Below are 21,565 nucleotides of genomic sequence, written 5' to 3' on the forward strand. Positions count from 1 at the left end.
CAACTGTAGATGTTATACACCCCCAGCATTATTAAATACTTGAGTTATGGCATCATGTGGCTGGAAGGGATCTTTAGAGGTTTCCTAGGAGTTCCAGGCAAATATTTGCCTGTCTTTTTCTTTAAAATGTCTGGGGAAGGGAGATTCCATGACCTGCTTTATTGAAACTGCATACTAATAGGCTGTGGGATATGGAGCAGTGATTGCTCTCTTCAAGTTGACAGCATGAAAGCAGGGTAGGGAGGAGAGAGAGACAGACAGACAGACAGGCAGACAGACTTAGGGGTCTCCTTCCCCTTCCAGTGTTATAGCCGCTGCCAAAGGAACTGATGCACGGCCCCATGTGTCTGTGGGTCTTTGTTTCTCCTGTCCGTGGTCCTGCCCATGCCTGGGGAGGGGTCCTGCTGCTTCAGGGTAGCCTTCCTCCTGGCCTTACACCTTCCCCACCCGACACTGTGCCTCGGCCGCTTCAGTCAGAAGTTAGAGATGCCACAATTTTATGAGTCCCGTTGCCCCTCGTGAAATGATAAACGTCTCTGGCAGAAGTTAACATCGTGTGCTTTGTCTTTTCATTTCACGTGGATGAATACGTTTTTGATCGGATCTTTGAGGAAGTGCCCCGGAAGGTTGTATACCGAAGGAAGAAAATGTAGCTCGCAGGCTTGTCCTTGGGAAAAACGATGAAAGAGGCCAGGCTCCGGTTCCACCTCTTTTCCGCCCGCCTGTGCTTTTATCCTCAGAGGCAGCTGCTGGGACTCAGGGCCGCCCCTGTGCTGCTGCCTTGCCCGTGGGCAGTCTGTGCTGGCGACTGTAGCCCTCGGCTGCCCGTTCCCCTCAGGAGAGGATCCTTCCTGCCCCCAACCTTCTTAGCGTCTTTTGAGCGACCTCATGAAAATAGCATTTTGATTTAGGGTGTGTGTGTGTGCGTGTGTGTGTGTGTGTGTGTATATATATTTCCTGAAAACAGATCATTGTAGCGTTACACTTGAGTCATTCCGGATGACTCTAGCAGATGTTCTCTGTGCCCACCGAAGTTTAGCATCAGGGGGTCCAGGTCAAATGCAAACTTCCTTTTTATTTGTTTAGCCAGTTATTTTATGATTCCCCAATCCCCTTTGGAATCCTTAATGAGCTTTTATGGGGAGTTTTATTTTTCCATATGAACCTACTCCTGCCATTTTGAAGTGGCCATTTAGCTTTTGGAGTACATAGTTGAGTGACCGCCCTACCCCCATCTCCTGGAACAACTCATGAAATGTGATGTCGTGTCAGATCTTTAGGGCTAATGGGAACCTACTGTGTGGTTTCCTCTTGAAACAGAATGGTTTTGTTTTTAAATACTGCATTTCTAGTCAGAAATTTTCTTTTCTACAGTTAAATTTAATTTCAGAAGTAATCAGAAATAGGCAGTTTGCCATATCGAAAGAATTTTTTTTTTGCACGCATCACTTTTTTTCTACTTAAAAAATGTTTGTTTATTTTGAGAAAGAGAGAGTGCACACAAGCAGGGGACGGGCAGAGTGAAAGGGAGAGAGAGAATCCCAAGCAGGCTCCACGCCGTCAGCACAGAACCCCATGTGGGGCTCAGTCTCACAAACCATGAGATCATGAGCTGAAATCAAGAGTCATATGCTTATTCGACTGAGCCACCCAGGTGCCACTCTACTTTTTTCAATTTAAATTCGAGTTAGTTAACATAAAGTGTAGTATTGCTTTCAGGAGTAGAATTTAATGATTCATCACTTACATGTAACACCCAGTGCTCATCCCAACAGGTTCCCTCCTTAATGCCCCTCCCCCATTTAGCCCATCCCCCCACCCACTACCCCTCCGCAGCCCGCAGTTTGTTACCTAGATATAAGAGTCTCTTATGGTTTGTCTCCCTCTCTGTTTTTATCTTGTTCTTCATTCCCTTCCTCTATGTTCATCTGTTTTGTCTCTTAAATTCCACATGAGTGAAATCATATGATATTTGTCTTTCTCTGATTTATCTTGCTTAGCGTAATACGCTCTAGTTCCATCCATGTTGTTGCCAATGGCAAGATTGCATTCTTTTCTATGTCCGAGTAATACTCCATTGGTAATATATACACCACATCTTTATCCACTCAGTTGATGGACATTTGTGCTCTTTCCATAATTTGGCTATTGTTGATAGAGCTGCTGTAAACATTGGGGTGCTTGTGCCCCCTTTGAATCAGCACTTTTGTATCCTTTGGATAAATACCTAGTAGTGCAAATTGCTGGGTCATAGGGTAGTTCTCTTTCTAACTTTTTGAGGGACCTCCACACTGTTTTCCAGAGCGGCCGCCCCAGTTTGCATTCCCACCAACAGGGCAGGAGGGTTCCCCTTTCTCCACATCCTTGCCAGCATCTGCCGTTTCTTGAGTTTCTAATGTTTGTGGATATTCTCAATATAGCCTGATGATCTCTCTTAGGAGAATGAGCCTGAGGACGACGACGACCCTCTGACTTGGAGTGGGTAATTGAGGGTTTAGTTCAAGGCAACCGACGGGACATCAGTGTGACACAAGACTAATTAATGCGTAGACATTGTGAATTTAAACAGGATTGCCCCTAATGGTGCCTTTGTACCGGAGCACGACACGGTCCACAAAAACAAACAACAGCAACAAAGAACAAACCTTATTTCCCTCCCTCCAGCTCAGTATTCGCTTTTGGGGACCTTTGTGGGGTAGGACACAGAAAGCCAAGCCAGGCTAAGAGGAAGCTGAAGGGATAGGATTCAAGTGGCACCCGAAGACCCTCCTACCCCAAAGAAGATTCAAATATCTCATTTAATATTGGATATCGCTCAGTATTTCAAGCAGCAAGAGCCATTACATCATCGTCGACCTCGTACCCGCTGCCTGCTGGGTTTTTGTTTTTCTTGACTGCATAGCACTCTAGCAAGAGGTACTGTGCCCTGGTTGGAAGCAAAAAAGGAGGACACAGTGAGTGTAGAAGTGAAGGCTGTGTGTGTGTGCCCGAGTGCGGGTGCCCCTCTGTGCACGTGCAGCTGCTTTTAACCTGCAGGCTGATGGTGGAAATAGGTCATGTACACATATGTGCATCCCTGTTGTAAAAAGGGTACTGGTGCCTGAGCGTTCCTGTCCCTTGCTCCCGAAGTCACCATAAAATCTAGTCGAAGAGAAGCATCTGGTTGCTTTGCTTTTCTTCCAATTCAAGTGGTCACCTTCTCCTAAGAGTTGAGGACCCTCCCGCCCCGGCGAAAAAAGTATTTGTGTAAGCAGGACGTCAGGAGAATAGCAGTTGGAGGTCCACTGTTGTGTTTGGGGTAAAATAACAATTAGGTGGATCTGAGACGAGATTTTAGTCGTCCTCACTGGACCGGAAAGCTTTGCCTTTTGTTTTCGGGAGGGAGCGGTTTTCTCGGGTTATCTGCACACTCCGCTTTCCTCTGCTCCCTTACCCGTCTCCCAAGGCCATTTTGCGGCTTCTGTTCCTAACCGATGGGCGGTCCTGAACTTGGTTCTTTTTCTTTCTCAGTTTTCCTACTTGGAGAAGCTCCTGTTGGTTCACGGCGCCTGGAGCTACAACCGCGTGACCAAGTGCATACTGTACTGCTTCTACAAGAACGTGGTCCTCTACATTATCGAGGTGAGCAAGGTTAACCTCTTCGCCGAGGCGGAAGGCCTTCACGTATTGAAGGTAACTTCAAGAGGGGATGTTGTTCGTGTAGAGCTGAAGAAAAGGTGGGGGGGGGACATATGGGAAAGCCGTGACGCACGTGGCCTCTCGGAAGCAGGGGGCACCTTGCAGGTGGAGGTCCTCGTGCCGAGCCACCGGTGCACGGAGACTCTGCATCTGGCCCGAGTGGAACTTCGCTGTCACTCACACCCCGCGCCCCCCAGGGTGGTCAGCGCCTGGGCGGCAGATGCTTGCACCTGTCTTGGTGGCCCCTGGGACGTTTCTAGGCAACCCAGTCATCCTTATCTTCCCTGGAATGAAAGGGTCTGACTTCTTGCTGTGTTTCTCATGGAACCTGCACGTTACCCAAGCACTGATTTGTCACTTGTGGGATATCTGGACCGTACTATTTCAATGGGGTAAGGCTGGGGAGTAAGCAACTAAGGTAATTAAAAATATCTCTTGAACTCACTGGGTTGTGAAGCTGGTTTTCAAGATGTTGATTCAATTGCAGGTGGACTTATTTTACTTATTAGGGGGACTAGAGCACGAGAAGGGTGGGCCCAGGGAAAAGTGGAACGGGCCCTTTCTTTGTGAGCCCAGTGGGAGTACCAGCCAGGACAGCTGTGCTGCAAGGGGGTGGCTTTTGAGGCCATCTTGACTCATAGGTTTCCAAGTGTGTTTAGAAAGGAGGAAGCAGGTGGTCGCTCCAGAGAGATAGAAAAGCAACGTTAATTGTGGATGGTGTCAATATGGCATTCTGTTACGAGTTATTTTGTGTCTGATTTCTCAATGCTTGGCAGAAATAATAACCAAGGCATAGATCAACGTTTTCTGATGCGGATCTTTAATGTACTCAGCTCGGGAAATTTGACAAGTGGTTTGACTAGCCATTTCTTTACCAAATTGTCTACCCTTTCCTATCAAATATTCGGGTCAGACACATAGGTTCACATCACTCACTCTGTAGCTAAACTATTAGTGGGTAATTTTCCTGAGTTGTGCAGGTTGTTCACTGTACAAGGCTGCCCAGCCGAAGGGGTAAATGGGGCAGAGATGTAGGAAAACCAGGAAAAAGAGATGCGTTTTTCTAATTTGCACAAAGGCAGTCGACTCACCGCATCTGCCCCTCTTGTGCGGTAATAACACAGCTCAGTCCATGCCACGTAAGAACTTGTAGATATGACGGGTCTCATAGTTTGTGTCTTCCTTTTGTCTGCGTTATTACACGGTTTTTTTGGAGGGGGGCACTTAAATACGTTTGCCCTTCTGTTTCTGTGACATTTTTTTCCCTCCGTGGTAGGAGTCACTCCTGAATGTCACTGGGGGTCATAGCTAACCAGTGCTGTGGTCTGCACGAGTGTAGGAATCCCTGCTCCCACGTGCCATCCGAAGTTTTACGTGCACTTTCAGCTCCTGTAGCATTTGGCCTCACAAGATTTCTTAACAATCTGTTTTTCCTCAAAGTCAGCAAATTACAGATAGTCTAGACTTCTTATCAGGACATTTTACATGAAGCCCCCAACCCTTTGGCTTCCCAGAACTTCTTCCCAGGAAGTGCTTAGTCATTTACACCTCCTATCTTGCCCCCCGCCCCACCTTTTTTTTTTTTTTTAATTTCAAGAGGGCTAAGGATGAGAAGAGTATAATTTTTGTCTGTCTGGAAAATTCTCTCTGGAATGAAACCCTGAAAATGCCGTGTGAGTTCCTTAAATTAATTTTTCGACTGTAGCTGAGCCACAGCGGTAAACAGTCTTTTGTAAACAGCCTTTAAAAACATTCTTGGTAACATTTAAAAATGAAATAAAGTCTCCACCACTCTGGTCTCCATTTTTTATTTAGTATTTCTAGGAGATTTAATTCGAAAACCAAGAGAACAAAATCCTCGCCTGTGCCCGGAGCATTGACTCGGTGTGTATATAGCCTCTGTGCCACCAACATGCACTTTAAGTGTAATTTTAAAAACGGGAAATTTTAGTGTGTTTTGAACCGAAAGATCAAACCTTATCGTACTTTGATTTGCTCCTTTGCGATGAATAGTTTTGCATTCTGAGGGTTACCTTGTAGCTAATTGAGAAGGAATTCTATCGCGTATTACTCTCAAATGGTTTTCTTGTAGCTCAAGGAGAAACCCTTGGCAACAACCAGTAAGTTCTCGTGTCAAACGACCTCTGATATATATACTATCAGTCATTTAAAAATAGAGTCTAGAGGCAATTTGGCGGAGTGACAAAAGGCGCACAGGTAGGCATGTGCACGCACACACGCACACACACACTTAGAGTCTTAGGCATTGCCGTGAGGATTATGGTGATTTGAATTACCAGTGAAGATTGTATGGTACACCTATGAGCCTGTGATGCTCACTTGGTCCACTGACCTATGAAACTTGATTTTCCTGCGGGACCCACGGCTCTCTCCTCACCTCAAGACGGAATGCAAACTGAAAGTCCCCGCCACTCTCGTCCCCTGCTCGCTTAGGCGTATTCTTTCGGGACCCTTTGCTGTGTTTACGGACGTGTTGACATATACAAGCAAATCAGTGTTTTTACACACAGGCCCTCATGCTCTGTAATACGGTCTGCAGCTCAGGTTAGACCTCACACCATACTTTTGGGACCATCCCCGTCACTACACACAGGTTCATCGCGTGCTGTTTCACAGAGTAGCTTCTTGATCTGTTTCACCTTTCCCAGATTGATGATCAAGTCCTCTCCCTCCCACCCACAAAAAAGCCTTGCGGAATAACAGCTTTCCCTCTAAGGAGGCCATAAATACTCGACCGAAATGATAGTGATCTAATTCGAGCGTTGCCACCACAGTGCCTTGACCGTCACGCACGATCAGTTGATAAGTCTGTACCACGGGCTCCTTCTTGCTGACAAACCTTAGTGCTATTTGATGTGTCATGTAAAATTTCTTCGGGCCGAAGTAACCGACGGTTAGAGTGATTATAAAATAGGAACAAAATGATGGGATCAGTGATTTCATGGTCACCCTATTAATAAGCAAAACAAAAGATACATAAACCTTGGCTCTCTGTTCCCTCCGCTACTGCCTTTATTTAGTATTTCTTGCCTGTGTGATAGCAAAGACCGCTGGCTTTGCTCCATCAACCATCTATATGCAGCCCGGATGAGCCTTCTGACATACATTTGACTCATTCCAGTGACTGGCACAGTTTCTGGAACATAGACACTCAGAAATGGTGGCAGCGAGTAAACAAATGTCACTGCCCCCCTCAGATTCAGACAAGCAAAGGAGGGGCAGAGGGAGAGAGAGAATCTTAAGCAGGCTCTGTGCCCAGTGCAGAGCCGGACGTAGGGCTCGATCTCAGGACACAAGGTCATGACCAGAGCCAAAATCAAGAGTCAGATGCTTAACCGACCGAGCCACCCAAGTGCCCCATCCTCGAACTCTTCAAGGTTCTTATGGCTCCTGATGGAATCCCCAGGTCTGCCTTCCTGCCCCTGCCCCTCGTGGTCTGGATCCCGATTGTCACCGGCCTTATATTTCACTCCATCCCTCCTCATCTGTTATTAGTGCTGCTAATGGACAGTAAGATACACCTTTACTATGCTTACAGTTCTGTGCATTAAAACTGGATTTTTTTTTTAAAGTTCATGTGTTTTTGAGAGAGAGAATGCAAGTTGGGAAGGGACAGAGGGAGAGGGGAGGAATCCCAAGCAGGCTCTGCACCAACAGCACGGAGCCCGATGCGGGGCTCAAACCCACAAACTGTGAGATCATGACCTGAGCCAAAGTGGGACACTTAACCAGTTGAGCCACCCCTACGCCCCACATTGGATTTTTATCATTAGAAACCAACTGGCAGTTTTCTGTCTGCCTCTTGTAGATGATGCCCAGAATATCACAAAGAGTGTCTGGAGATGGGTGATGATGGCTGCCCAATGGTGTGAATGTACATTAAAACGTGATTAGGATAGGGACGTCAGGGTGGCTCTGTCGGTTGAGTGCCCAACTTGGGCTCAGATCTGTGAGTTCGAGCTCCGTGTCGGCTCTGTGCTGACAGCTAGGAGCCTGGAGCCTCCTTCACATTCTGTGTCTCCGTCTCTCTCTCTCTCTGCCCCTCCCTCCCTGCCCCTCCCCCCTCTCCCAAGAATGAATAAACATTTTAAAAAGATTAGTATGGTAAACTTTATGTTATGTGTATTTTACCATAATAAAAAACATGCCAAAAAATTTTAAAAAGAACATCACCAGCACTTTGTTGGTTGAATCACATGGAGGGAAACAAAAACGTGTAGCCAGGACCCTATGCTTTGGAGAGCTCATTGAAGGTTTTTTCAAACCTTCAATGTAGCGTAGTTTATGTAGTTTTGTTTACGTGTAGTTTTGTTTTGTATCAGCGATTAAATGCTAAGTTTGTGGCTGTGACCAGATGACCATATTTCTCAGAAGGTAAATTTCCGCTGGGGGCTAGACCACGCAGAACATCTTAGCCTTGTGGGGCAAACGGGGCTCTTGTCAGCCAGCTAGAGGGGGTGCGTTCCTTGTGTGTCAGAGGTGGGGATAAAATTAGCGAAGGCAAGGAGGTAGGGTTGGGTGGGATATATGAGTGGCCAGAGAAGGGGATCTAAATAACTAGACAGGAGTTTTGTTGCTATTAGAAGCTGGGGTTCCTTTTTCATTCTGGAATAAGCAAGTGACATAGTAAAAGCGATTTCAGAAAACTCATATGTCAATATGTAGGGCAGATGGCAAGCAGAGACCTTTAATGTAATTTTGTAGTTTTAACCTGGAGCATAAATCATGACCATTATGTAACTATTTCCCAGCATAATTTATAAGCAGAAAGGAACAACTGATTTAAAAAAAAAAAAACAAAACTCTTTGATTTCCACAATGGTAGGCATTTACCGTAAATGTAAAGATTGGGGAAAAATCCGTATACATTTTTGAAGTCCTCATGCGACTGCTTGGTGATAATTCCCAAAAGAGAGAAGGGTCGATTAAATCCTTTAAAGTTCCTACGCTATTTAACAAAGTAGGGGTTCGCTACTCAGAATTTCCTGAATAGGGTACAAAGCCTAAGAAAGTTTCAAAGGATAACAGCTTCCGCGTGTTAAGCGTTTACTAGGTGCACTGGTTTGTCCTCAGACTTTCTGAACCCCTAGGGAAAGGTAATATTCGGAATGGAGAAAAGTTTTAATGATAATAAAATTCAAATAGGAAAATAATAGGGAAGTTACTTGAATTTAACCTGCATTTCAAAAAATTATGGTACGGATCCCTTATAAACTTTGATGTGTGATGTAAAGACAAGACCCCAAATCATCTTTGAAATAGATGAGACTTTGAAATTATGATTATTATTATAATTACGATGGTGATGAGTTGGTGGCTCCTAGTATAGAGAATAACAATAACTTAGGTATTGATGTGAAAAATGGGAATTTTATACTACTTAGAGTGTCTGCTTATTTTTGGCAACACGTATAAGGAATTTTAATGTTTTCTTGGGGTCATTAGACTGGTATGGGATACTGGCCAGGAACTGGGATGCATATTTGGCATGGAGGTCTGGAAATATCACTGAATAAGACAGATTTAAACCCCTGCAATTTGAGATCAAATGCAACTAACCAACAGAATTTTGTTGAAAGCTAATTAAGACTTGTCAGTATCTGACAAGCCTAACACAAACAACAAAAAGCCTGTGCTCTAGAACGTTCCAAAATGTTTACCAGCATTTCGTTTTCCGTACCTTAAAGCTAAAACAGTAAAATGAATTATGGTTCATGTATAAACTGCCATTTTCACCCAAAATATTCTCAGAGAAGTACTTTGAATTTGTTTTTTTTCTGAAAACATACACATAATCTTTTTTGTTGTGATATAGTTTTTTGCTGTCGGACCTCAGAGGTTTTGGGGTTTTTTTTTTCCCTCCATTTTTTAGATCATTATTGTTTGAGAATAATTATATCTCAATGACTTGTAGGCGGCCCCTTCTTTCATTTATCATCTGACTAGCTTCTCATTGTGGAGCCTTAATGTGCGAGAGATGCTGCAGATTTGGTGAGCCCTGTTCCAAGCTGGCATCTGTTTCCCAAGAGTAACCCGGGCTGCCTTGTAAATGGGCTTTGGGCAGATTTTGCTTTAAATCTTAGAATCAACAAAGAATAGACATTTTAAAACTTTAAAATATTATCCAATAACGTTTTCTCCTTTTAGTTACAATGCACGACTTAAACCCGCCTCGAAAAAAAAGAACGTATTTCATTCTTGACACATAAGAGATCTCTTTATGGTGAAAGACCAAATTCCTGGTAGCTAAGCTTCCCTCTTCTGAACCGTCCGTCTGCCTTGTGAGAGGTGGCTTTAGGTTTCTTGATAAAGAGCCCTGATTTGAGGGGCTAGATTGCAGTGACGAGCTTAAAAGTTAGCATGTTAATAGGTGAAGGTGAATCGAGACCTATCTGTACAGGCTGTGACTTCATCACATATGAAACCATCCGTTTTCTGGTAAAAGCTTTAAGCATTAGGTGTTGACTGCCTACTCGATAGCAGGTGGAATGCTGGGACCAGGGGCCCAAACTGTGCAGAGTTCCCCACTTGACGGGGCTGGTGGCACAGCGAGAGAAGGGCCCCGGTGGCAGATGTCTGGGGCCAGATCCATTCCAGGAACATCCCAGCTTGTGGACTCCGTGACCGCCTGGCCGTTTCCTGTCTGGAGCTGATAGTTACTGAGCAATCTTTACAATTTTAATATGTTGGAAGGAAAACTGTCTCAAGAATGGCTTCCCAGTGGGCAATTACAGGATGGGAATTCACCAGAAGTAGGAATACTCTGAACAGTACTCTCCCCGCCTCATTCTCCAAGCACTCTGGGGTCCTGGGATCCAGATGAACCCGACTGGGCCCCTGCTCTTGGAAGAAAGTAGGGGATGCAGGGAAGACTGGCGCAGTTACGGTGCCGGGTGCCGGCTTACAAATAGACCGCGCGCGGTGTGCGGGGAGAGCTCTCACAAGTGGTGCCGTAGGGCCGTGGGGGCCTCGGCTTGCCAGGAGGAACTGAGCTAGGACCTGGCGGGATGAGTGCAGGCTGATCAAGCGAGGGGGGCTGGAGGAGAGACTTCCGTTGGCCTGCCAGAGAGAGGCCCGCACCTGTCTGCCCCACTTAACCCTCCCGGTGTATTCCAGCTCCGTGATAAATGCCAGAAGTCACCAGGCCCCTAGTAAACAACAGGGAAGAAGTGTAGTTTGCTGGGTTTTATGTTTCAGTAGGAAGATGGCCGCAGAAGTGACGGCACACGGGCGCAGGAATGTTCTCTCCAAGCCTACTTGGTTGCTGCCCATTTACGGAGCTGGGAGTTGATCAGCAGAAGGTAGAGGGGTGGGGAGGGGTGACGGAAAGGAGTCTTTATAAAGCCACAGAAATATTAGCAGTCTGGAGGGATTCCCCTACAAGATACACCATCACTTTGAACTTTACAAAAATAGACTCTTGCTGCCTTTTCCATGTGACAGTATATGCTTTTTTAATGATGTTTTTGCAGCTGTGTTACCTGAAAGGCTCATTGTAAAGATCCAACGTTCTACCAAAAAAAAAAAAAAAAAAGAAAAAAGAAAAAAAGAAAGATGTATTTAGGCCCTGATGTTTTAAAGATTGAGTCTTTAACTCCATAAAACCTCCCCGAGGGGGGAAAAAAAGTGCGAGTCCAAAAACAAAATCAAGCAAAGGACTCACGGGGTGATGTGAACTCTGAGAGGTCTGCTGTGTGCAAAACCGTGCCTTATTCTGGAGCGCCCATTCTTTCCTCCCCTCCTGGTGCTGTGGCAGAGACAAAGTCACCCCAGCAAGGGGGGGCCACCTCATGGCCTTGTGCCTTAAAGCTCCCTTATGCCAACTTGCTTCCTTTCCTTTAGGTCCTGTTGCACTCAGACGTAACACCTGCATAATTTAGTGCTGGGTTCTCATCAGGGGGAATGTTACTTCTTTTTACCAAATTGCTTGTGACTTCCCTAAGGGCAAGGACCCTTTCTTTCTGACTTTGCCCCTAGACCGGACTAAATACACACTGCTCAATAAACAGATAATCAATTAAACACATTTCAGTAGAGGCTGACATGTCAGAATCTCTTGGGCTCTGTGTGTCTGGGTGGACTGGTGATGAATGTGTTTAGAATACAAAGGATTATTTAAGTAGCCTATATTTTTAAATTTTTTTTTAACATTTATTCATTTTTGAGAGAGAGATACAGAGCATGAGCGGGGGAAGGGCAGAGAGAGAGGGAGACGCAGCATCCGAAGCAGGCTCCAGGCTCCCAGCTGTCAGCACAGAGCCCGATGCGGGGCTCGAACCCACGAACCGTGAGCTCATGACCTGAGCCGAATCGGGTGCTTCACCGACTGAGCCACCCAGGCGCCCCAGCATATTATATTTCTGATTTCTGTTTAGGAAATATCTTTCTGGTCTAACTTAAATCTTTCCTTGTGGAATTTTCATACAGAGAATAGACCCTCTAAAGTACGTATTAGAAGATTAATTCAGGTTTAGAATTTGTTTAACCTCATCTTTTGAGAGAGAATAAAGGATAATTTTGATTGCATTCTTTAAACACATTCCTACCTTACACGACGTTTTATTTTAGCTGAAACTCTTAGATTTTCACTCTGGTGAAAGTGATTTTTACCAATTGGGTTTTTCTTGCCAGTTTACTCTGCGTTGCTCTCCTAGATTTCTTCCTGTCCTTTCTTCCACTAGTAGAGACCAGCTGTCCTAAGACTTTGGAAATCAGATTTCCTTGAATTCTCGGTATCAACTTTGTAAACGTGTCTCAGCACAAATGCCCTGATCGTGCCTGTCTATCCATTTTCATCTCTGTGCACCAGAGTAGCACTATTCTGAGCAAGTAAATTTCCATGACATTTGATTGCAAGGGGTTAAAAGTCCAAGATCAAGAACAGAGACTTCAGTCACAGGTTGTGGAAAAGAGAAGGGGACAACAGAAAAGAGCACCTCCTGTAGCAGACGAAGGAGAAGGTAGTGGGAAGAGGCAAAGGGGGTTCATAGTGTATCATTCCAGTTATGGAAAATGATCACCTGTTTTTGTTTTTTTGACCTCCATTTGCTTTGAGAGGATCAGGAGCAGGGACCCTCTCTTCTCCTTTTCTCTAAACTTGTCGGCCTGACTTAGGAAAGAGAAATAGACTTTGGCCCATAGTTTTGAATACTTTTTTTTTTTTTTTTTTTTTTTACAAGCAAGCGAAGTATGATTATAAGAATGCAATTCGTCTTTCTTTTTCTTCGACTGAGGGTTTTTTTGGATTTGCCCTTTAGTTGAAATAGCTTCGGTTAAAAAAGCATCACATCAGGAAGCTCATCTCAGTCCTCTGGTAAATGCCTGTACTTTTAGGTGGTAAATAATCTGCACTGCCTACTGACAAGTCACTGGAGCCAATATATTGGTTTTCATTTGAGCCACTATATTGGTTTTCCAACAGGTGTTCTGGGAGTTTAACATGCCCTTCATTTCTTAGTTCCAGTGCCCTGACAGATCAAGTGGGCTATTTAAAGAAGGCTCACGAAGTGATGTATGTGCTTTCTTGCCTGGTCTTTCAAAGCGAGGGGAGGCAAAGTATATTAGTGTCATTAAATTCTGCGTGTACCTCCTGAGCAGGCCGGTGAAAGAACATTGATTAAAATGTTGGCCTCTTTCATCCAAGGGTCAGAGGATGAGGTTTATTATTGTTCCTTTAACTAAGCTGCATGTTGTTTGGATGGTCGTTTTGTCAATCACTTGTCCATCTGAAAGTTGCTTCTTCGTAACATTAACTACTAACTAGGAGCTTTTACCTCCTTGTTAGCCTTGCTTTATTGATTTTCTTTTTTCTTTTGAAGGTTTTTATTAGTACGGTGCACTGGTATACCACTTTATTTTTTTGTGAGGTATAATTTACATGCAATAAAATAAACCCTTTCCTTCCGACTTCGGCTCAGGTCATGATCTCGTGGTGCTTGAGTTCGAGCCCCACGTCGGGCTCTGTGCTGACAGCTCGGAGCCTGGAGCCTGCTTCGGATTCTGTGTCTCCTTCTCTCTCTGCCCCTCTCCTGCTGACGCTCTGTCTCTTCCTTTCTCTCAAAAATAAACAAACATTAAAAGAAAAGAAAAAAATAAACCCTTTCTAGGGTACAGTCTGTGAGTCTCAACAAATGCATATGATAGTGTCATTGCCATGACCCTCAGATAGAGAGCACTGTCATCACTCAAAACAGCCCCCCAACGCCCCTTCTGTAGTCCGGAACCTACCCTTACACCCAGTCCCTAGCCATGACTCGTCTGTTTTCTGACCCTATAGTTTTGCCTTTCTTAGAAGGTCATGTGGGTGGAATTCTACCGCTCTATGATCTTTGGCATAACCCATTCGAGGTTCATCCATATGGTGGTGAGTGTCTGTGGTTCATTCTTTTTTAGTGCTGAGTAGTATTCCACTATAGAAATAGGATTTTCCATGGTTGGAGAGTTCTGGAAGCCCAGTTCCACGGGGTTGTGAGCCAGGGACCAGGAAGGCACCGGACTGCAAGTAATACTGTGGTTGCAGGAAGAACTTAAATGAAATGCGACCGGAATAGCCCTGATCATAATGGCGATGATGATGACGGAGGGGTGAGTTGGCCTGGGAAACACTTTCTGCTAATCCTTCTGGGGGAGGAGAAGGGCCAAGAACCCAGACTTGTCTTCTTCCAACCCCTCCTCCATCTGCTGTCTCGCTGGGAACGGGGGTTAGCAGACAGCAGCAATGTTAGGTTGGGGTGGGGCTCTGTAGTCAGACTGCCTGGGGGCTTTGCTTCCAGCTCAAGCCCTGCAAATCTGGGCATGCCTCCTGGCTACTCCCAGCCTCAGTCTCCTTCTCTGTAAAATGAGGGCAATAAAGCGCATACGTCAAAGAGTTTACGAGGATTAAGTAAGACCATACAGGAAAGCCTTTAGCCTGGGGCCGACCGCAGAGAGCCCTCAAATTAGCCACTGAGCATTAATTTGAAGGTATTTCATATTTGACCAATCTTTCGACTACAGTGTTGTAGGGCCCGAGGCGTTTCTAGTTCATCCTTCTTCCCAGAATAGGAATCTGCCCTGCAATAGCCAACTCTAACCCACCCTCTGCTGGGAACCTTCTAGGACGAGGTAAGTCTTCCTTACTACCTCTTTAGGTAGTGCCACCTTAAACACAGCTCCTGTTATATGCTGCAGTTGGATATAATCGCTGCAGAGCAAAACAGCCCTGAGTAATCCTGTTCGATTAACTTGGAGTTTGCTTGCCTCCTGCCCGTGCATTGCTACCAATTCAGGTGCTGATAAATAACTGCAGTCCAGTAATGTGGTCATATGTTTATGACTGAGAAATAATTCCTCCGGCTCAATCTGTGGCCTTGTGTTCTCCTCGCACCCAGGGGGGCATTTACAGATGTCGTTAATTGGCCGAGAATCCTCGATGCTGTCACACGTTGCCCGAGAGCATTTAGATGAAACACTGTATATACAAACCACGTGGATAAAGAAGATGTGGTCTGTGTATACGATGGAATACTACTTGGCCGTGAGAAAGAATGAAATCCCGCCATTGGCAGCAACGTGGATGGAACTGGAAGGTGTTATGCTGAATGAAATCAGTCAGGGAAGGACGGATATCGTATGTTGTCATTCATATGTGGATCTTGAGGAACTTAAGTCCATGGGGGAAGGGAAGGGGGAAGAATACTTACAAACAGAGAGGGAGGGAGGCAAACCACGAGAGGCTCTTAAATACACGGAACAAACAGGGTGGATGGGGGATGGGGGAGAGGGGAAAGTGGGTGACGGGCATGGAGGAGGGCACCTGTTGGGATGAGCAGTGGCTGTTGCACGGAAGCCAATTTGACCATAAATTATGTTCATAACAAAATAGAGAAAATTGTAGCCATTAAAAAAATAATAAATGAAACACTGAAACTGATGTACTTGTCCCCTAACACTCCAGCCCCTTAAACAGTCCACTCTCTGGGGGTTTGCTTGAAGGAATCCATGTGAGTTTCCTTTGCTCCCAGAGCATGAGTCTCACTAGTTTCTCTCAAGGCCAAGCCGTCTCCTGTTGGCTGAAAACAGTTCTCCCAGGCTGCCCTGGACCGAGATGTATGCGTGCATTAGAGTTCAAAAAAGAGCCTTTCCTCTAGGTGAACCAAGTCGGAAGTGTGCCGTCCACAAAGACAGTGTCAGTACTTGCACGGGGCAAAGTGCTAACGCCCGTCTCGGGTATTTTTCACCCGGGCCAATGGTAGCCTTAAAGTATGCAAGGGTTCTATCAATTACACCCGCCTTCAGGGTGCCCTGAAACTCATCTGCTTTGGAACCGATAAGAACAAACAACAGTGGGGCGCCTGGGTGGCTCAGTCGGTTAAACATCCAACTTCAGCTCGGGTCATGATCTCACGGTTCGTGGGTTTGAGCCCCACCTTGGGCTCTGTGCCGACAACTCATAGGCTGGAGCCTGCTTCGGCTTCTGTGTCTCCCTTTTTCTCTGCCCCTGCCCTATTTGCACGCTGTCTCTCTCTCCCTCTCAAGAACAAACATTTAAAAAAAAAAAAAAAAAAAAGGAAGAAACAACAATGAACTATATCCTGGCGACTACTATGCGTTGGTATGAAAATGGAAAATAAACGTTCCTGGACTCCAATTGCTGTTTCCATTCCCGAGTATATTTTGAATCAATAAAAGCTGGGTGCATTTTGTATCTGCTGCCTTTTTTGTTGTTGTTGTTGGAGAGACTTGCCAGAGAAACTTACCCAAAAAGGCAATGCTGTGAAAAATTTCCTTGCTATTTGATAGGTCACGATAAAGGCCACTGGTATCTCTCTTGTTCTTGATCTGTGCATAATATCATTAGCTGATGGGAAATACGCATTTGGCTTGATAATTCTTGCTGGAAATTTTAAAAGCTCCCATTAAATAGTCCTAATATGTTGTTGCATTAACCCCAAAAGGATCTGAAAATATTGATGGAATACTCACTATAGGGAAGTTAAATAGCCACCATGGTTTTTTCTTCCCACCTAAATGACACCAAGCAGATGGCTGTTGTTTTCACACTGGTCTTGGGGGCCCGTCTTTGTAGCGGTGCTTCCCAGAACGAGCACTGCCATGTACTTACAGGAACCACGTATCCGATGGAAGATGGAACCACGAATGCGATGGAAGTACCCGGGGTGCCTCCCAGAGGAGTTCTCACGGGCTACCTCTGCCTGCGTCACTCTCCCCCTGGAGCTGTGGCCGGTGCCATGGTTCACCTGACTCTAGCTGGAGTCCGTGCAGATAGGAGTCACGATTGATCCTCTGCTTCTCCTTTGGTTCCTGCTTGTTAAATTTTTTTAATGTTTATTTATTTTTGAGAGAAAGAGAGGGAGAGGCAGAGAGAGAGGGAGACACAGAATCCAAAGCAGGCTCCAGGCTCTGAGCTGTCAGCAAAGAGCTGGACGTGGGGCTTGAACCCATGAACCAAGACATCATGACCTGAGCTGAAGCTGGACGCTCAACCGACTGAGCCACCCAGGTGCCCCTTTTTCTCCTGCTTCTATAGCATCTGTCGCAACATTAATCTCACAACATTAAGTGATATCTGCCTACATCAAGAAATGCTAATCAATGGTTTCTGAACAATAAGCATAAATGGGAAAAAAAAAAAACCTAAATTCTCAAACCAACTAAGGCTTTAATGTTGCTAATTAAGTTAGTAGAGTGAATTCTAAAGAATAACATTGAAATAATAATTAAAATCAAGTTTTTCTGCCTACAATGAGTCAGAAAAGATTTAAGTATTAATTAAAGTACATATTACTTAAAAATGAAGTTAAATATATCGGAGGAATAATAAGACCAGTCTCACTCTAAAAGTCAGTGTGAATAAATAGACCTACCCCACTCTTGGACTACGAAGAAATATGTGCACACAGAGACATACACATACATTTTTACACATAAAAGCATCAAAACAAACAAGGAAATGCTAAAGATCATAAGAAACTACATGATAAAATAGCCTGGACATCTTGAAAATAAAAACATTAAGAGGATTTGTCAAGCTGGATGTTACACATAGTACAAAGGTGTAACAGTAAAAGCAGTTTGGGGCTGTGCATGGACAGATCAATAGAACCAAGTGGAAAACACAACAACCAATCCAAATACAGCCGGATCTTTTGTTTATGATTAAACTAGCATTTGAATTGAGTGGGTAAAAGATATTTTACATAAATGGTGAAGGGCCACAGAGGCCACTTGGAGAAAATATTACATCGGATTCATAATTCTTTACTCTTTCCACCAAAATTAATTACAAATGGATTTGACGTTCATGCGGTGAAAAGGTAATGCCTTCCCATGGTTTCTAAACTTGAAAACCCCAGTGAAAATTAAGCATCCTAAAATCGGCTATCTCTGGCTCTGTCCACGTCACTGTCCCCTTCCCTGTAGAGGTGTCCCTGATACCTCCTTTCAGCATTTGTTTATCCAGACGCCAGCCTGTGTGATTATTTGCCTTGTGCGTTTCTTTCGTACGCAAAAGATTGCATTCCAGAGACCTGTTCTGCCCTTTCTTTTGTGCCATAACAGTATATCCCGGGGTCTTTCCACGTCAGTGCTAGAGGGCCTCCTCATTCTTCTTGCAGTTGCAGATTATTCAGTTAGGTAAATAGTTTACTTAACTAGTCCCCTATTGATGGACACTTGGGTTATTTCCAACCTCAACATTTTCCTTCAACAAATTATGCTCCAGTGTTGGATAAATTCCCAGAAGTGGGACTTCCATGTCAAAGGGTAAATGCATTAATAATTTTGATAAGTATTGCCATTTCCCCTCTTTCTCCTACATTTCTAGGAGTTCTTTACGTATTGGGGGGAGATTAAGCTCATTGTCAGGGGCATGAGTTGCAAGCATTTTACTTTTCATTATAGTAAAAGGCTGGGATCATCCCAGACTGTTCATTGCGGACTGGGTTCCCTGGGAAGGACACTCAGATGGAGTTTAGCGTGAGGGATTTTGTGCCCTTGAGGTCAACATCTGTCAATGGGAGGGAATAGAATCATGAAGAAGCTATGGGTCAGGTAAATGAATGAGACCCTATGTCAGACAACCGGCCGGGGGCCAAAGCCAGGGTGAGAACGCAGATTCCTGCTCTTGCTATAGCAACATTGCAGGCTGCTTCTTCCAAGGAGAGCATCCTGAAGAAGGCCGTGGCTCAAGAGAAGTGATTTCTTCTTTTTTTTGTTTTAATTTTTTTTTTAATGTTTATTGATTTTTGAGACAGAGAGAGACACGGCATGAACGGGGGAGGGGCAGAGAGAGAGGGAGACACAGAATCGGAAGCAGGCTCCAGGCTCCGAGCCGTCAGCCCAGAGCCCGACGCGGGGCTCGAACTCACGGACCGCGAGATCGTGACCTGAGCTGAAGTCGGACGCTTAACCGACTGAGCCACCCAGGCGCCCCTAGAGAAGTGATTTCTAAAGAAATGAATGAGAGTAAGCAAAGAAAAGCAAAGAAGGAAGTATTCCCTTGGAAAAGGGTATACCCGTGAGTCTGCAGAATTGCAAGTAGTTCTGAATAGTTGAAGGTTGGGTCTAAGAAGTGTCTAGAAATGCAGTGGGAGAGAAAACTGGGGTGACATCAGTTAAGCCCTGGATATATATGAGTCTTGGCGTCTTAAACACAGTAGTAGTGATGTGATGATAGTGGCATTTCTGAAAGATCATTCTTGTACTGTTCATCTTGGTGGCTCATAACAGAGCAGCAGAGGATAGTTTCCAAAGATGGCTACCTCAATATGTCTTTTAAGTCCCATGCTCTTCATGCAAAGTGCTTCTGACACTTTTCTACTGAGCGGTGGTGCTGTGTTCCCTTCCCTTGGGTCTGGATGGACCTTTGTAATAGCTTCAAGCAATAGACACCAAGTGACTTCCAAGGGTTGGTTCCATTGGAACCCAGCTGACCTGTTGTGGGAAGACCAAGCCATGTGCAGAAGGCACATGAAGGTTTCTGTCCAACAGCCTTTCTGAGGTCTCAGCTGCCAGCCGTGTGAGCACACAGACTTCAAAGAACTCCAGACCCCAGTCTTCTAGCTGATACCAGTGAAGCAGAGATGTGTGATGCCTGCTGAGCCCTGCCCAGTTCTAGATCTGTGAGCAAAATCAATGGTGTCATTGTTTTGAACCACTAAGTTTGGGATGGAGGGAGTGACTTGTTAAGTAGCCATAATCCCTAGAAATATTTAGGCTGATTTCGGTTTCAAGCAAATTAACTAATGTCCCCTCAGGCCAACAGGTTTCTTTATCTTTTGGGTCATGTTCCTTTGAGCCAGTCACTTTTGGAGATGCAGAAGAGTGTTTCGCATAGATCATAAATATTACCGAAAAGAAACGTAGTTTCAAAGGACTCGTCACCATGAAGTTTAATAATTAGGCACCGAGCACACTGTTCGATGCCATTCACGCGATCTGTTCTCCCTCTCCCGGTATTCTTTTCTCCTGGACCCGACCGTGGCACTGAAACTCCTAGTTTGCTGATGACAGAAAAGTATCAGATTTTCCTCTTGCCATACAAGTGTATGCAGTGGTCAAATTCATAGAGCTGTACGCTGAAAAGGGTGAATTTTACTGCATGCAAGTTATATCTTTAATACATATCATAAAGTATATCTTAATAAGCAGATATTCTAGTAATTGCTCCTAGATGTTTGAATCGGGCCTAGCGCCACATCTGCCAGAAAGGTCTTTTGTTTATATCGAACTTCTCCCTTTCCTTCCCTTCTCCATTCCACCACCCCTCCCCCCATTACATCGTCTCTCTCATAACCCCACACTTTCTTAGAGTTTAGTTTTGGGGTAGGCCTGCTAAGGGTGATTCATGCATCCATGCCCAAGTTTTAATTCGACAAATAGGGCTGTGATCAAAGTATTGGTTCTGTACGGTAGAGACTTGGGAACATTTGACAGAACTAAACTTAGTTCTCCGCTGAGACAGCCAAAGCCTGGAGACAGCATGCGTGCACTTTCGGTATGCATACGTGAACAGTAGCAAGGAGTTTTCTCCCACTCTGTTTTCTCATTCCTGCGAGGCTAGATGGCTCAAAGGTGTTGGGGCAGGAGTTTACTTGGGTATCATTGGGCTGTCAGAGCCTCCTATCCCTCATTATTTTTGAGTTGTAAGAATATAGTTAAAATGCTTGTGTTTCTGTACATTTCCTTAACCTTCAAATGTGAATATTACAGTAAATCATAAACCACAATTCAAAAATGCAAACACCTTCTGTGCCCACATTTAGTATATTTAGTCAATTTCTTTTCCATATCCACTCAATGACAGCTGAAGGAATTTCTTTAGGATGACAGATTGTCAGCACATTGACATAGATTGTGTTAGATGTATATTTTTAGTGGGAACGAATGATTTTTCAGTGAGCTTTTCTCAGAAATATAATAATAGGGAGGAGAATTGTTATTCCATGTGTCAAGCCTATAGAATTTTTTTTTCTTGCCGGTTATAACGGTCAACCTAAAGAGTAGTTATTAACAAGTAGTTTACAAAATAAAGAGGAAAATCGTAGCTTGCTAAAAACCATTCTCGCATTTACTAGAATAGACACATGAATAAATAGGAAAGAAAGTTATCTTTAGAGAAAAAATAATTTTAAAATAGTTTAGAATTGTTTCTCGTTCTTTGTTATATTTCGCTACTTAGATAACATTTGGGAAAAGGGACCGATCAAAACTTGCTACATGGAAAGGGCATTTCTTTACATTTACTTGTGAAATTGAACTAAAATTCGGAGTATAAGAACTATGATCTCTGAATGAGATCCTGATTTCTTATGAATACTTTCCTGGAATCAGAGGCTAAATTGTGCGGTTATGACCTAGTTACTTT

At 44.4% G+C, this 21,565-nt stretch overlaps 1 protein-coding gene across 13 annotated transcripts in view; it reads left to right on the forward strand.

The window, feature by feature from the left end:
- LOC122217186 (phospholipid-transporting ATPase IB) overlaps nt 1-21,565 on the forward strand; it is a 609,544-nt gene that overhangs the window by 369,965 nt on the left and 218,014 nt on the right. For all 13 annotated transcript variants that reach the window (XM_042934232.1, XM_042934582.1, XM_042934301.1 and 10 more), the window contains one exon: nt 3,511-3,621. In XM_042934232.1, coding sequence (XP_042790166.1) covers nt 3,511-3,621 — 111 coding nt within the window. The remainder of the gene's footprint in view (nt 1-3,510; nt 3,622-21,565) is intronic.

The sequence above is a fragment of the Panthera leo genome, chromosome A1, assembly GCF_018350215.1.
Source record: "Panthera leo isolate Ple1 chromosome A1, P.leo_Ple1_pat1.1, whole genome shotgun sequence".
Classification (NCBI taxonomy): Eukaryota; Metazoa; Chordata; class Mammalia; order Carnivora; family Felidae; genus Panthera; species Panthera leo.